This window comes from Nuphar pumila, chromosome 9 (assembly GCF_984573655.1).
Source record: "Nuphar pumila chromosome 9, dmNupPumi1.hap1.1, whole genome shotgun sequence".
Lineage (NCBI taxonomy): Eukaryota > Viridiplantae > Streptophyta > Magnoliopsida > Nymphaeales > Nymphaeaceae > Nuphar > Nuphar pumila.
In genome coordinates this window covers 8032908-8050430 of record NC_143257.1, presented here as the reverse complement: position 1 = coordinate 8050430, position 17523 = coordinate 8032908, and the positions used below count along the sequence as shown (strand labels likewise).

General features: G+C 37.1%; 1 protein-coding gene across 3 annotated transcripts in view; it reads left to right on the top strand.

The window, feature by feature from the left end:
• Positions 1 to 5620, top strand: part of LOC149828363 (putative cyclic nucleotide-gated ion channel 5) — a 42442-nt gene extending 36822 nt beyond the window's left edge. For all 3 annotated transcript variants that reach the window (XM_090017539.1, XM_090017538.1, XM_090017537.1), the window contains 3 exons: positions 2831 to 2942; positions 4298 to 4534; positions 4620 to 5620. In XM_090017539.1, the coding sequence (XP_089873665.1) occupies positions 2831 to 2942; positions 4298 to 4534; positions 4620 to 5336 (1066 nt within the window). In that variant the 3' untranslated portion in view covers positions 5337 to 5620. The remainder of the gene's footprint in view (positions 1 to 2830; positions 2943 to 4297; positions 4535 to 4619) is intronic.
• The last annotated feature ends 11903 nt before the right edge of the window (positions 5621 to 17523 follow it).

Genomic DNA, 17523 nt, shown 5'->3' with positions numbered 1-17523 from the left:
ACGCTTCCCCATATGCTATGGCGCTTCCGGTAATCCAGGTTCTCGGTTTCTTTCTCTCTCTCTCTCTGTTTGCTCTCTCCATCCCTCTTCTCGGTTTTCTTATTCTTCTCTTTTCCCCTTTTTTTTTTCCTTCTTTCCTTTTTTTTTCTTCTTTCTGTCTTCCCTTTTTCTTCTTCCAGTTTTTCCTTCCTTTTACCTTTTTTCTATAGGTTATGTTTTTCAGTTAAATATATAACTGATAATCTTTTGCATAAGTTATATATTATATATTTATAATATATTATGTTTTTCTATTATTATACTATGTATATTATATATATTATGTGTTTGTGTGTTTCATATATATATATATTTATCTGTGTAATTCATCTATATTCACACGCACACGTATATATATCATGTATGTATATTTGACTATTTGTTCTCTGTATCTTTTCTCACACACAGATGCTGATGCACACATATATATATATATTTTGTATATAAATATATGTATATATATATATATATATTAACATATTGCAACAATGAAGATTTTCGGTCCTAATTCTTGTTCTATATAGTTTTGTTTAGGATCTTTATAGTTTAGAGATGAAGATTAGCATATGAGATGTTGGTTAAATGTGATGTTTTTAGTTATCATGAACTATCAGTAGTTCAATTATGAATTTTAACATTTTAGTATGATTTGGATGTGAATTTAATATTGGTAAGGCTTTAATTGTGTTTAAATTATTATTTGCCTTTTATTTACATTGTCACTTGCATGGTTTGTTTATTTTTTCTTCTAATTTGTGTATTGCTTATTTTGTGTCTATTATTGTTAATTTTTTAGTGTATTGTTTATTCACATTGTTTGTTCTATGGTTTGTTTATTCAATTGTTCATTTATTCTTAATTTTTTTGAGCAGGTTATTTAATATAACTGCTTTACAGTGTTCAATGACATGCATTTTGTCTATTGCTTATTATTGATTGATTTTATGTTGTATACATGCTTGTTATTAATTTTAGCAGTTTGTTTACATATTTTTGTGTACAACAACAACTACGCCTTCATCACAAAACAATTGGGGTCGGCGATATGAACCAAAAAAGAAAATCATTCTGGGTCTTCCACATGAATCCTTCTCCTCCAATCATTTCTATCCAATGCCATGTCCTCAGTGAGGTTCAAAGCATTCATATCCTTTCCTATCATCTCCATCCGTGTCCTCCTAGGCCTACCCCGACCTCTTTTAACTAATATATTTTCCCATTTCTCCATTCTTCTAATTGGAGCATCATTAGGCCTTCGCCGAATATGTCCAAACCACCGTAAACGATTCTCTCTCATCTTATTTTCAATGGGTGCAACACCTACCTTCTTACGTATCTCCTCATTCCGAATCTTATCTTTTATTGTATTTCCACACATCCATCTAAGCATACGCATCTCAGCTACACTCATTTTTTGAATATGATGTCTCTTGGCAGTCCAACATTCTGTACCATATAGTAAAGTGGGCCTAATAGTCCTATAAAACTTTTCCTTCAACCGCAATGGCATTCTACGATCGCACAACACTCCAGTTGCACTTTTCCATTTCATCCACCCAACCTTTATCCTATGATTTACATCTCCATCAATTTCTCCATACTTTTTGAATGATGGATCCTAAATATTTGAAACAATCATCCACCGGTATTCCTTGCTCACCAAGCTTCACTACACTCCCATCACTACTTCGTTGCTTAGTAAACCGACATTCCATATATTGTCTTACTCTCACTCAACTTAAAACCTCTTGCTTCCAATGTCTGTCTCCATAATTCTAACTTAGCATTAACCCCAACTCTAGACTCATCAATCAAAATAATATCATCAGCAAACAACATACACCACGACACATTTTCTTGAATTGATCTCGTAAGCTCATCCATCACTATCGCAAATAGGAAAGGGCTTAAAGCATATCCTTGATGTAACCCAACCGTTATAGAAAAATTGGTTGTCACCCCTCCACAAGTGCGGACATTGGTTACTACTTCTTCATACATATCTTTAATTATACTAATGTACTTGAGAAAAATACCTTTCTTCATCATTGTCCACCAGAGAACGTCCCTAGGTACTCTATCGTATGCCTTCTCCAAATCAATACCATATGCAAATCTTTGTTCCTCTCTCTATTTCTCTCAATAAGTTGTCTAAGAAGATGTATAGCTTCCATAGTTGATCTTCGTGGTATAAAACCAAATTGATTCTCCGATATCATGACAACCTTCCTCAACCTAGACTCAATCACCCTCTCACAAAGTTTCATAGTATGACTCATGAGTTTTATATCTCGATAGTTTGTGCAATCTTGTATACCATGAGTTTTACATGTTTTTGTGTATTTTTAAATTTTTTTAATTGGGATGCCTAGTCCCCGACTAGTCTTTTTAGGGGCTCATCGCCTAGCCCCTGCCTACCGCTTACCACCTTTGACAACTAAGACAATGGTAAAAATAATGAATTTATGATGGTCATGCTCATGGTTCTGAGTGACTGCAATATTAATGCACTTGAAATGGAATATGAACTGCAGTTTTAAAATGACGAAGTTGGTATCTTGAGATAATTCTGAACAGTTGTCTGCTTTAGCCTATGAAGTCATCAGTGTTTTCTCTGAAAAATATTTTCCATTTCGTCCATTTGTGCCACATATTCCCATGTTTTTGTGGCAACAAAACATGATTTGACATTTTGGTCCTGTCCTGTTTCAGCAAGTCAGAATCTTAAAATTTTAGTGTGAACTTTTTTTGGCCTTCCAGAGGCTAGCGTTTAACCTATCTTTGCTTGCAGTACCCTAGGGCAAGGTCTCCAAACCAGCACTTACATTGGAGAGGTGATATTTTCTATTGCACTTGCAACACTTGGTCTCATCCTATTTGCTCTCCTCATTGGAAACATGCAGGTACATTATCTGAATTTCTGCAGTTACATGTACAGATAAACATGTATGAAAAGGTCACAAATTTTCATTATTTTTCTGTTTCTGTTGTTCTTTTTACTTATATGATATCTTGATTGCCTGTTTTCAGGCAATTGCAACCTGTTCATACTTGGTGTGTGGAGAGAGAGAGAGAGGGAGAGAGAGAGAGAGTTTTCAGCATGGTCTTCTGCTATTTTTGACAGGCTCCAAATTCTGAAAAATTAAAAAATACTTGTCCAAGTAGCAATTATATAACCTTCACTATAAGGTATCCCCTATCCATCTATTTGACTCAATCGTAGTGCATCCACATGGTAAGATTGTTTGATACATCCTAACGATTGGTTCTGGTCTAAGATAATCATATCTACTCGAGCCTAATGCATGCGTTTGAGGAGCATCTTCATCAGGTTCTAGTTTGATCATGTCTTGTCAAGTCCACTCTAGGCCTCTCTGTGTGTGTGTGTGTGTGTGTGTGTGTGTGTGTGTGTGTGTGTGTGTGTGTGTGTGTGAACATGTACTTGGAAAATGTGTGCAGTGGCAATTGTCCTTTTGGACGGTGCTATCCATCTTACTCTAGCCATCTTGGTGCTAAGCCCTGGCACGCATCACTGTCTAGCAAGAGTCTCAAACTGATTAGCTTTTTTTCATTGTAAGCAAGATACTGGCCACAAGTTGGCTGGAGTCAACATAATGTGGTACATTTTGCCAGTCTTTTGGCAACGTAGATGATGTGGTACACAGATGTCAAACCAGATGGTATTCCTCTAGAAAAATATTTTCATCAGATCCTGTGGACTGTCATAACATGACCTGACTTCTTGTATATATAAAATGTTTACCAGAGCTATTTATCTTGATAGATAGTCATGTTTGAATTTCTGAAAAAAAAATGCCAAGAAATCACATTTCTTTTAAGTGTCATGAGTTCATTCAATATTTTTTTTTCAAAAGGGGAAGAGGTGTTGGGGGGGGGGGGGGGGGAGGAGACGGTGGTCAAACCTGCCAGAATGGTAAACTATATTATGACTCGTTGGGATTCAAGCTGAATTTGACTTTGTTGCACATTATATTTGTGTTTTTAAGTTTGTATACTTTCCATTGCTTTCTGTTAGAAGAACCCTCATGCATGTATTTCTCTGTAAAGTCAACATAGATATGCCTATGGTAAGATCCTCTGCTTTTCTAATGCACAGGCATGAATGTGTTGCCTGGCAAACATGTTTTTTATGATTTAGTCACTTCACGATAATGGTTGTGAATCCATTTTTTTGCATGTGACAGCTGAGTTCTTCTGGCAAGCATGTATCTTTATGATTTGGTTTTCCAATTGACAGACATATCTGCAATCACTAACAATTCGTTTGGAAGAGATGAGAGTGAAAAGGCGTGACTCAGAGCAATGGATGCACCACCGACTGCTCCCCAAGGATCTGAGGGAGCGCGTGAGACGGTATGATCAGTACAAGTGGTTAGAGACACGAGGAGTGGATGAGGAGAGCTTGGTTCAGAGTCTTCCCAAAGACCTAAGAAGGGATATTAAGCGCCACCTTTGCTTAGCCTTGGTCAGAAGGGTAAGCTCTTACTCCATGCGCACATTCCCTTTAATATCATATTGAACCTTCACCCATGTATCTTTTTGGCAATCCATTTATTCAGGTCCCACTGTTTGAGAGCATGGATGAACGCTTGCTTGATGCTATATGCGAGCGGCTTAAACCAGCCTTGTATACTGAGGGTACTTACATTGTGAGGGAGGGAGACCCTGTGGATGAGATGCTCTTCATTATACGCGGTCGCCTAGAGAGTGTGACAACAGATGGAGGACGTAGTGGCTTCTTCAATCGAGGCTTACTAAAAGAAGGAGATTTCTGTGGTGAGGAGCTTCTGACCTGGGCTCTGGATCCCAAATCAGGTGGCAACTTTCCGTCTTCAACTAGGACTGTAAAGGCGCTATCAGAAGTTGAAGCCTTTGCTTTGATAGCTGAGGAGTTGAAATTCGTTGCAAGCCAATTCAGGCGCCTGCACAGCAGACAAGTGCAGCACACGTTTCGCTTCTACTCACAGCAGTGGAGGACATGGGCTGCCTGTTTCATTCAAGCAGCATGGCGACGTTACTCTAAGAGGAAGAATGCTGAATTTTGTCGCATGGAAGAGGAAGAAGAAAGTGCTGGATTGAGCGAGGTGAACAGTGGTTCTGCTACAGCTGGCTCGACTAGTCTTGGGGCAACAATCTATGCCTCCCGGTTTGCAGTTAACGCACTCCGAGGTGTTCACAGACTAAGGAACATGAGGAGTGCGGGTGGTGGTGCAAGGGAATTGGTAAAACTCCCAAAGCCACCGGAACCTGACTTTGCACTAGAAGACGCAGATTGAGGCGGCATGCAAAGCCACCTCCACAAATAATATCTGCTCGGTATTTCTGGTCGTGCTGGTGAGGTTTCTGTGGCAGAATAGCTGGCTGGAACTCATCCTTCAGCGTGCATGAACAAATGGCTTGCGGTTGAATAGATTGTTATTATGTAAATTATGTCGAAACATTTGAGCGAGGCCTCTCGCGCACCTTATCTAACCACGTATTATGGTTTACTATGAGACTTGTCTTCGATTTGTTGCTATAAATAAAATCAAACATGGAATCCAGTGTTTACGTATTGACAGTTTATTTATTTATAGTCGTCATTTCTCTCTGTTCTCTGCCAGTTTTGGGTAAATGATGACATTCATTGTTCTCAGCAAAAGAAAATGACAGAGTCAAGTGTAATATCATGTATATTCTCAGTGCTTGCACCTTTATCAAGTATCCTGTCATGATCGTTTACCTCATTATTGAATTTTATTTCTTCTGCTGGAACATTCAAGTCAAGATTGAATACAATGCATCCACTCTTCTTATCATGTGCATCATTAGTGCACATGTTCACTTCTTCATGTGTGTTATTAGTACAAATGTTCACTTCTCTATAACTTTCTAATGATTAAGATACATCATCTTCACTGCAATCAGATGATAAGCCCACCATTGTCATAAGCAAGATATCAATTTATGTTAGCCAGTGCATACGTTTACTATGATTTATTCAAGATGCATATAACAACGAATATCAATTAGTTAAGTAAGTCAAAGAAACGATTGAATAAATCACAGTATAAAGCAACAACAATTTGTTATTTGCTTATATTATACATCGAGTTGTTATTTACCATGCCAATAAAAGAAATTATTTATCGTATATGTGTGTTGACGATAGTGATTCATGTGATAGCGATTTAATTATATCTATGACGTTGTGAAGCAGTTTCAATAAAAATTGCTAAATGAGCAACAATTTGAATACGCAAATCGCTACCGCAAGTACGCAACAATGTATTTCTGCACACATACATTTTAAAATCATACTACAAATATCTTACAAATCGATACTAGAAAACACATAATATCTTACAAATCGATATAGATATCGCATAATATATTACAAATCGATACAACAATTTAACATAATAGCTTACAAATTGAAACTACAAAACACATAATATCTTACAAATCGATATACATATCACATAATATATTACAAATCGATACAAAAATTCAACATAATAGCTTACAATTCGATATTACCAAACAAAACAATATCTCATAAATCAGTAGTATGTTACTACAACCGCGATTTGCGTTACATTGCATATACTGAGTGAGTGGATGATACTCGATGGGGTAGAGGCTCTTCCTCGCATATGTAAATAAGCATTCTTGTTAACAGGTCCCAACATCTTACAAATATCTTTAATTTTTCAACCATCGAAAAGACAACATCCACCTGCAATAACAAAACAATACTTTAATGGCACTCACGACAACATATGTTCTTCAACAATAGCATGATGACATGGAAAGGTACTCACGATGCCTTAGTGACACTTGTTGGAATATTTGTGCGTCATTGCTTTTTTCCATACTGCCTAATGAAAACGAAGAAGAAGAGAAGATTGTAAAAAAAGATAGCCGACAAATGCCCCTATGACACCCACCAATGATCGAACAAGTCGATTGATTTATAGTTATCTCCACGAGGTAAGAACGAACCCGAGAATATTTTGTAACACAAGGCAAGAATGAGAAGACGATAATGTGTTGTAGCACAAGCTAAAAACCAAGGCAGAAATCTGAACTCAAGACAACAACAAAGGGTGCTCTGGCGGCAGCAGACGACGGTAAATGGTGCATCATCAAAGGAAGCTCCTGTTACAGCAAATAATGCATCGTCAAAGGGTGATCCGCTGGCAGCATAGGAGTTTACTGTTTAGGGCGAAAACAGAACATTTGGACTTTTTGAAGAGTTAAGATCATCCTCCATTTTCTAGATGAAAGACATTTTTGTCCTTTTTTTGAACCGTCGTTTCATGGCGAGAATGGTGGAAAAAGGTACTTAAATCTTTGCAACCGCACCAGACTCTGACGCTAAGTGATGCCAACACACATGGGGATACGAGCCCCACATGCTTATATACGTGGTGCTCATTCGGACCCCCAAACACGCACTATAGCAAACCTCTTGTCTTCGGGGGAGAACAAACAACACCCTCACCCCTCCCACACACATACACACACTCGCCCTCTTCTAGGGGCTGCGAGATCAACGTTTTCTCTTATATATATATATATATATATATATATATATATATATATATATATATATATATATAGATAGAGAGAGAGAGAGAGAGAGAGAGAGAGAGAGAGAGAGAGAGAGAGAGAGAGAGAGGTGACTTGGTGCTGTTTGGGATGAAGGTTGGTAGTGGAGATAAAGGTGCTGCAGGAGTCGGTCTGCTTGCGCCTGCATGCTGTCATAGCGGTGATCGTGCACCACTACCAGATTGCCCCCTCCGACATCTGGAAGCGTGTCACCAACCTTGTCCAGTCCAAGCAAACACTGGACAGTTTTTTTTATCTTCAACTTTGTTCTTGACATGGTTCTGTTCAAGCTTGAACAAACAGTCACACACATCCTTATTGGACAGACTCATGCATAAAAGGTTGATTCTCTAGATTGATGGTATTCGCAATTAAACTTGGGGCAGCATTTGACGTCTGATGCATGTGGGGGTGCTGTACCCATGACAGATGACAATTTTAACGGTGAGTGTAACCCCCTATGTCATCCTTCATCTTCATACCCATCTTAAATTTTATGATGCAAGTTGTTTTGATCAAAAGTTGTTTTGATCAAACCTGTCAAAATCAGTCTTTATAGATGGATTCAATATGATCAATTTAATAAGATCGACCTTTGGATCGTATTTTTTGACAAAAATATGATTTTTAAATCACAAAATTTTGTGTTTTGCCAACCGTCCTCTTTATGACGCAAGTTGTTTTGAACAAATCTGCCCTTCTAGACGGATTTGATATGATAGATTTAATGAGAATCGACATTTAGATGTATTTTTTGATGAAAATGTGATTTTTAAATCACAAAATTTTGTGTTTTGTCAACCTTTGATTTTTGAATTGCCAAAACATCATGCACACAAGTCAGATTTGGGTTGATTCAATTTTTTTTTTCTTCCACAGAGAAAGCTGGGGTTAGGCATAGGGATGGCAGTGGACGGGGGGAAAGCAGGGCCCTGCTCCCGCCTCGCCCCGTTTGGACCGGGGATGAAGGGTATGAAACGGGGATGGAGGTGGGGACGAAGGTTAAAATCCATCCCTGTCCGGGGGTAGAGGCGGGGATGGACGTGCACTTTTCCCCGCCCCGCCCCATCCCCGCCCCGACCACTTTTCCCCGCAATATCCTTGCCCCGCCCCGCCCCGCCTCATCCCCGTTTGAACCGGGGATGGAGGACATGAAACGGGGATGAAGGCAGGGGTGGAGGATAAAATCCATCCCTGCCAGGGAGGCGGGGCGGGGGTGGAGACCTTGTCCCCCGCCCCGCCCCGCCCCGCCCCACTGCCATCCCTAGTTAGGCAGACCCCCAACCAGTTATACGACCATACCAATTGGGGTTCGAACTTGCAACGTCCCAACACATGGCACTAACTGCTGCCAGACAAGTGGAGCCCCCATTGATGATTTAAATATTGATCTTCACTAAATGAACGATCACATTTATAGGGTCCAGATGAAAACAACATGCAATGAAATCCCCAATGAAGGGTATGGAGATAAGGATGACTTTAGGGATAAGTGGAACGAACAAATGACATTCCTTGATAACAGAATCGGTCAGATATGGGTTGATGTGAAAAATGAATCTGGTTATTGAAAAAGTGGTTCTGGTTCAAGCTCCAATCTCACGAATGAAGTTTTTGTTAATTAACATATAAGACCCTCTGCTACTGAATCCATTTAAAAAGGGTAGTCTATGACTTTTATCTGCAAAAGATAAACGGGTTGGGTTCCAATAATGCTTACACTTTATCTAAAATCTGAATCTGAATATACCTGGACTGTGTTTGTTCAAGATCTGATACAGATTTTAATATATGCCAGCTAACCCAACTTGACAAATATGGGGTTTGGGTCCGTTTTGGAATCAGGTCAGAACTCTGACCCATTTGCATTCCCACAGTTTGCTACTGGATACTGGGATATCAAGCCATCCATTAGACAGATCAGTTTATCCTCATGATGGCTTGATATAATTGGGCACCGGATTGAAAAATCTTTTAGTGGTTGCCTATTCGAGCTAGTTGGATATGCTGTTTGATCTGCCCTAACTGATGTTGGATTTTGCATTGTATCGGAAAAGATTTTACTGTTTCAGATCTGATTATCTATTTAAGCCAATATTGGATCTGATATGGGTGACCAACTTCTACTTTCTCAGCTATGATGGTTCATCCTCACTTGTGACTGAAGCAAACATGCTCTGAGGGTATGTTTGCATTGCCCTGTGATTCTTGGATCCTGTAATTGTAAATCACAATCACAATACTAGGGGTGTAATCAGGTCCGGTTTGGGTCAGGTCTTAACAGACCTCATTCTGAATCAGGTTTAAAAGTAAGATCCAAACCCAACCCAATCTAATTCGGGTTATAAAAGTAAGACCCAAACCCAACTCAAGCTAATTCAGGTTAAGGTACAGCTGGAAATGGCAGACCCATATGGGTTAACCGGTTTGGGATCTAAAAGAAAGACTGAAACCCGACCCAAGCTAACGGGTTTGGGTACAACTGGAGATTTGTAGACCCATATGAGTTAATGGGTTCGTTGTCTAAAATTAAGACCCAAACCCGATCCATTCTAATTCAGGTTTGGGTACAGCTGGAAATTGTAGACCCAAACCCGATCCAATCTAATTCGTCGGGTACATTTAATACTTAAAAAGAAATATCGGTTAAGTATCCATTTGACACATTAAATAAGATGCCTTTTTTTGGTTGTAACTCAAAGCGCTCCACGTATCCTTGAGTGGGTGATTTTATTGGACAGACTTAAACTTATGGATAGGCTGACTATAGAGATTGATGGGATTCTCCATTAAATTTGATGTGTCTGTTGCATGTGGGGGTGCTGTACCCGTGACAGACGACCCTTTTAGTTGTGAATGCAGCCAATCCAAAATAACATTGCTTGATGACGACAAAAGTGGTTAGATATGGACTGCAGATCGTCCAGCGTTCATATTCAGGGGTCCGAATGAGTGCCAAAGTATGTAAGTACGTGGGTCTCGTATCCCCGTGCATGTCAGCATCACTTAGCATCGGAGTCCGGTGCGGTTGCAAAAACTTAAGTATCCTTTTTTGCTATTCTCGTCAGAAAGGTTTGAGAAAAAAACAAAAATGCTCTTCATCTAAAAAAGAAAAATGACGGTTTGAGAAAAAGACAAAAATGCCCTCCATCTAGAAAGTCGAGAATGATGTTAACTCTTCAAAGTCTCAACATTCTGTTTTTGCCCTAAGTAGTAAACTTTTATACCATCTTCTGTAACAAGATCTCCCTTTGACGACACATCCTTTACCGTCGCCTGCTGCCGTCAGAACAACCGTTGCCATCGTCTCGAGTCCAAGTCTCCGCCTGGTTTTTAGATTGTGTTACAACACATTGTCGCCTTCTTGTTCTTGCCTCGTGTTACAAAACATTCCCAGGTTCGTTCCTACTTCATGAAGATAACTATAAATCGACTGGTCCGATCACTGGTGGGCATCATAGGGGCATTTGTCAGTCATCTCTTTTTACAGTCTTCTATTCTTTTTCGTTTTCGTTAGGCAGTATAGAAAAAAGCAATGACACACAAACATTCCAACAAGTGCCATTAAGGCATCGTGAGTACCTTTCCATGTCATGCTATTGTTGAAGAACGTATGTCGTTGTGATTGCCATTAAGGCATTATTTTGTTATTGCAGGTCGATCTTGTCCTTTTGATGGTTAGAAACTTAACGATATTTGTAAGACGTTGGGACTTGTTGACAAGAATGCTTGTTTACAGATGCGAGGAATGGCCACTACCCCATTTGATATCGTCCATTCACTCAGTATATGCAATGTATCACAAATCGTGATTTTAGTAACATACTACTGATTTGTGAGATATTGTTTTGTTTGTTAATATCGATTTGTAAGGTATTATGCTGAATTTATGTATCGATTTGTAATATGTTTTGCGATATGTATCTTGATTTGTAAGATATTATGTGTTTTGTAGTATCGATTTGTAAGCTATTATGCTGAATTTTCATATTGATTTATAATATAATTTGCAATATGTATATCTATTTGTATGATATTATGTGTTTTGTAGTATCGATTTGTAAACTATTATGCTGAATTGCCGTATCAATTTGTAATATATTATGTGATATGTATATCGATTTGTAAGATATTATGTGTTTTTAGTAACGATTTGTAAGATATTTGTAGAAAGACTTTTAAAACGTGTGCGTGCGAAAATACACTGTTGCGCGCTTGCGGTGACAATTTTCGTATTCAAATCGTTGCTCATTTAGCGATTTCTATTGAAATCGCTTCACAACATCGTAGATATAATTAAATCGATGTCGCGTGAATCGCTATCATGAACACATATATGACAAATCGTTTCTTTTAATGGCATGGTAAGTAACAACTCGATGCATAGTATAAATAAATAACAAATCGTTGTTGCTTTTATACTGTGATTCATTCAATCATTTCTTTGACTTGATTAACCTTATCGGTATCTGTTGTTATATGCATCTTGAATAAATCATAGTAAATGTATGCGCTAGCTAACGCAAAATGATATCTTGCTTATGACAGTGGTGAGCTTATCATCTGGTTGCAATATAGATGATGTATCTCAATCATTGGAAAGTTATGAAGAAGTTAACATCTGTACTAATGACGCACCTGAAGAAGTGAACATGTGCACCAATTATGCACATGATAAGAAGGGTGCAGTCATTGGATTCACTTTTAACTTAATGTTCCAGCAAAAGTAATGCAATTTGACAATAAGATAGACGATCATGACAGTATACTTGATAAAGGTGCAGGCACTGAGAATGTACATGATATTACACTTGACTCTGTTCCTGTAGAAGAAATGCAATTTAATAATGAGAAAGTTGCATATAAATTTTACAATGATTATACCTTAAAACTTGACTTCAGTGTTAGAAGGTATTCTTGATCAAAAAATGCGCAGAGTGTCGTGGTGAGAAAGACATATGTTTGTTCTAAGGAAGGTTGGAAGAAGTCAAGTGGAAATCTAATAAGGAGCAAGCCAGATTCAAAATGTGGATGTCCAGCAAGAACAATGTTAAGAAGACTTCCGAATAAGAAATATGTAGTTCGTACTTTAATCAGTGATTATAACCATGATTTTGCAACTTCATTTATGCCTCCTATGTTATGATCACATCGTAAAGTAACTGAAGCGCATGCTGCAATTGCTGAAATAGTTAATAGCGTAGGCATTGCACCAAGGAAGACATACAATTTATGCCCTCACATAGATGATAGTCGCGAGAATGTGCCATTCACACCTATGGATCTAAGAAACCACTTGAGAAAGAAGATGACAGATAACATGAATAATGGAGAAATATGTTATTTGGTTGATTACTTACAGAAGAAATCAAGCATTGTCCTTTGTTTCTTTTGTGCAATGCAACTGGTTGAAGATGAATATGCTGTAAATATGTTTTGGCAGATTCAAAGTCAAGAATTGATTATGAATGCTTCAATGATATGCTTATTTTTTATACGATAATGAAAATTAATACTGAACAATGGCCATTTGCGCAGTTTGTCAGAGTGAACCATCACTCACAGAGTTGTATATTAGGTGGTGCTTTTTTGTATGACCAGACCAAGAAAAGCTTTGAGTGGTTGTTCAGAGTATTTACACAGGCAATGAATGAGAAGCAACCTGAAGCTGTACTTACAGATGGTGATCACGCAATTGCGGCTGTAGTGTCTCATGTATGGCCAGATGCACATCATCGCCTATGTTTGTGGCATATCTTTCAAAATGCAGCAAAGAACATAGGACACATATTTAATCAAAAGACAGTGTTTGACAAAAAAATTATAAGGTGTGTACTTGAGAGCGTAGATGAGGTCACCTTTATGTCTGATTGAGAGAAAATGATTCAGATGTACGACATTGAAGACTGTGTGTGGTTACAAAATTTATATGCAGAAAAAGAAAAGTGGGCATTAGCATATGAAAGACAATACTTTTGTGCAAGTATGATAAGCACACAAAGAGCTAAATCTATGCATGCCATACTAAAGAAAACCCTATATTCATGTTTAACAATGTTTCGCTTTATGGAACAATATGAATTATTTCTAGACGGTTTTAGATAGAATGAGCTTAAATAAGATGTGAAATGCTTTAATACACGCCCCATAACTTTGGACATAAAAATATTAATGCGATCTGCATATTTGTATACACTAATTGTATTTGAATGGATTAAGAAGAAGGTTATACATGTCATGAATTACAACATAGAAGGACGCGTGCAAACCGAGAATATGCACAAATACCACATTGTACGAGAGGGTAAAGAACATCCAAAAAGGCAAGAAGCACATGTCACGTACAATGTTGACGATAAAACAGTTGAATGTACGTGCAAAATGTATGAATTCAAAGGTATTTTATGTCGTCATGCATTAAAAGCACTTAATCAAGAGAAGATACAAGAAATACCTGAGTCATATTTAATATGAAGATGGATGAGACAAGCAAAGATTGAACTACTGGATACAGATAATGTCAGTCAATCTGGTGTTGATGAGAAGTGCCACATAGCCTTCCGTTACCAACAACTATGTAGGTCACTTATGCATGTTATAGATTTGACATCGAAAAGTGAAGAAGCCTATGTATGCATGAGAAAATTGTCAAGGGAGTTACTTGAAAACGTGCAGTTAATTCACAATCAGTCTGTTGCATCTCATGAAGACCAATCCAAGAAAATGAAATCGAACAACGGAGGTAAAAATCATGCTTCCCTTGACACTCATGAGAAGTTGCGTCAAAGCGTAAACATCATCTTCAACAAGTCAAGAGTGAACATTGTAGATTATGAAGGAAAAATTCACCTAGCGAAGAGTATCAAAAGAAAACCTGTCTCTGATCGCTGTTGTCAGAGAACAAAGGGTGCACTAAAATTGGTTGGCAATAAGAGGTCTAAAAAACAACTAACCTCTAAGCAAAAGCAACCAAACCCTTCGTATGAACATGTATGTAGTACATTATATTGTTTTCCATGTAAATTGCATTACGTGCAGCTTATCAATATCTAACTTGTGTAATTTCTAACATGCAGCAATACCCTACAGACGTGCATTACAACGTTGAAACCTTCAATCCTCCTTACAAGTTTTTTCGGAATGATAACTTCAATTTTATAAGTCTTTTGATATGTAATCATTGTTGAGAGGATGTTTGCATTTCTTGTGAAACTTAATATAGTGTCTTATATTGTTCTATTTTATGACAGGCTCAGATCAATTCGAAAGCGAGCTATGGAACTGTGATCATCGCAAAATTTTTCCTCTCGTAATGTTCTTTCTCTTCCTTCTCTTTCCCTTTCCAACCTTTATTTTCTCTTTTTTGAAGGGAGAAAATAAAAGACGGAAAGAAAGAGAGAAGAGAAAAGAAAAGGGGAGAAGAAGAACTCTTTTGCGGGTCTCACTTGACCTTAATTTTGAAAATATTTGAAATAACTCGCCTCCGTTTTTGAAATATTTGCGGGAAAACTGAGAGACGGGATCTGCTCGTCGGTACGAGGTTCGACCGTTCCTGGCGCCTTTACCAGGGGTAATCGAACCAAGAGTCGAATTCATGCCTTTTGCTTTGCTAAGAAATTATATGAGAATTTACCCTAAGTTTAAATGCACAAAGAATCATGCTTGTGCGAATGCAAAGATGTATGCTCTTTTTGAAAATATTTTGAAGAATTTCCAAGTGTTTCTGAAATGAATCTGATAAAGTGAAGAAATGATTTCTAACTTAGAACTTAAGATTAAAATTCTAAGTTTTTAGAATAATCAAGAGCTTGGGAAAATAAATCTGGATTTTGGAAAATGATTTTGAAGTTTTTGAGATAAAAGAAGAAGAAAGGAATTTTAAAAGTCATAAATGGACTTTGAATCAGAAATAGAAATGAAAATGGAATTGAATCAGAAGGAAAGATGGAATTGGGAAATCTGAATAAAATTGAAAATGGAATTGATTTAAAAGTTGGAATTTCAAGATGAAATCCGAATCCAAGATCTGGATTCTGAATAGAGTTCAAAGTTAGAATTTTGAATTTGGGAACTTGATTTGAAATCTGGAATGAAATGGAATTGGTTTTAAGGATTGGAATTAAAGTGGAATTTGGATTTGGAATTTTGAATGGAATTGGATTCAAGATTTGGAATCCAAGATGGTATTTGGATCTGAAATCTGAGATCCAAGATAGGGTTGGACTTTGGATCCTAAGATGGAATTGGATCTGAAGTCTGAGATCCAAAGTAGAATTGGATTCTGGATCCTAAAGAAGGGATTTCAGATCTGAAATCTGAGATCCAAAAGAGGAATCAAATTCTGGATCCTAGAATAGATTCTGGATCTGAAGTCTGAGATCCAAAGTATAATTGGATTCTGGATCCTAAGAATTGGAATTTAGATCTGAATCTGAGATCCAACGTAGAATGGGGATCTAGATCCTAAGTGGAATTTGGATCTATAATCTGAGATCCAAAGGTGGATTTGAACTCTGGATCCTAAGATGGAATTGGATCTGAAGTCTGAGATCCAAAAGGAGAACATGGATTCTAGATCCTAAAGGAAATTCTGGATCTGAAGTCTGAGATCCAAGGTAGAATTGAGTTCTGGATCCTAGAATGGATTTTGGATCTGTAATCTGAGATCCAAAGTGGAGTTGTACTTGGAAATCCGGATCCAAGTTGGGATTTAGGATCTAATTTTAGATTTGACTTCTGAAAGCCCAAAGTGGGTCCTTTAATGATGGATCTGGGTTTTGGAAACCCAGATTGAATTTAAAATTTCAAGTTTTGAGATTCAAATCCAAACCTTGATTGAAGATAAGAGGATCAGAAGATAACTTCAAAGTTAAATTGGACTTTGAAATTGAATTTTGAATTTGGGTTGGAATTTTGGAGCTTGAATATAAAGTGATTTTGGAATTTCAAAGTCAAATTGAACTTTGAAATTGAATTTTTGAATCTTGAAATGAGATAGAATTGGATTTGAATAAGATTTGATCTGAGAAAGGAAGAAGAAGAATCACTTGGGATTTTAAAAAGGAAATTTTGAAAATATGATGCAATTCTATCCTATATGATGAATGAATTTGAATAAGTTGAAATTGGATTTAAAAATTATATTTCATTCTTCAAATGAACTTAAATAAGATTAATGATATAATACACTCCTGACTATGGTCATTGAATGTATTATATAATAGTTAGATCCAAATTCAAATGAAGGATAAAATACCTTTTTGGTGCTTTTATAGAATTTAAAAATGAAATTAACCCTCAATATACCCTGACTATGGGCATTGATATATATTTTGAGTTAATTTTAAGTTAAATTCTGATAAAAGATTTTTTTTTTTAGGAAAATATGATGAATTTTGAAAATGGATCCAGTGTGGATCCAGTGTTATTTTGTAAAAGATAAAAATGCTAAGTTTTGTTTACACCCCGACTATGGCCGTTGATGTAAATCATCAACTTAGAATTAATTTACCTCTTATGAAATAGTGCACATGTCATTCGTGTTTTACCATTGTGAGAATTTGAGAAATGAAAGCAAAAATGCATGAAAACAAGCAATTCATGATGTTTATAATGCTCATCCATTCTACCTAAAGCAGGAAATGTAAATTCTCATTCAAATTTAGCTATTACAACATGTAGAATCAAATTTACAACCCCAAGTAATGATGTCTTCCATATATTTCCTGAAAAAAATACTTGGTTAGTATAAAAAATGGAAGAGAGTTACATATATCAAAAGGATGTTAATGTCAAGAGAAATTGCTCATAGGTCAAAACCTTTATGATGAAAAGACAGAAGATGATGTATATATTTATATACATGCGTAT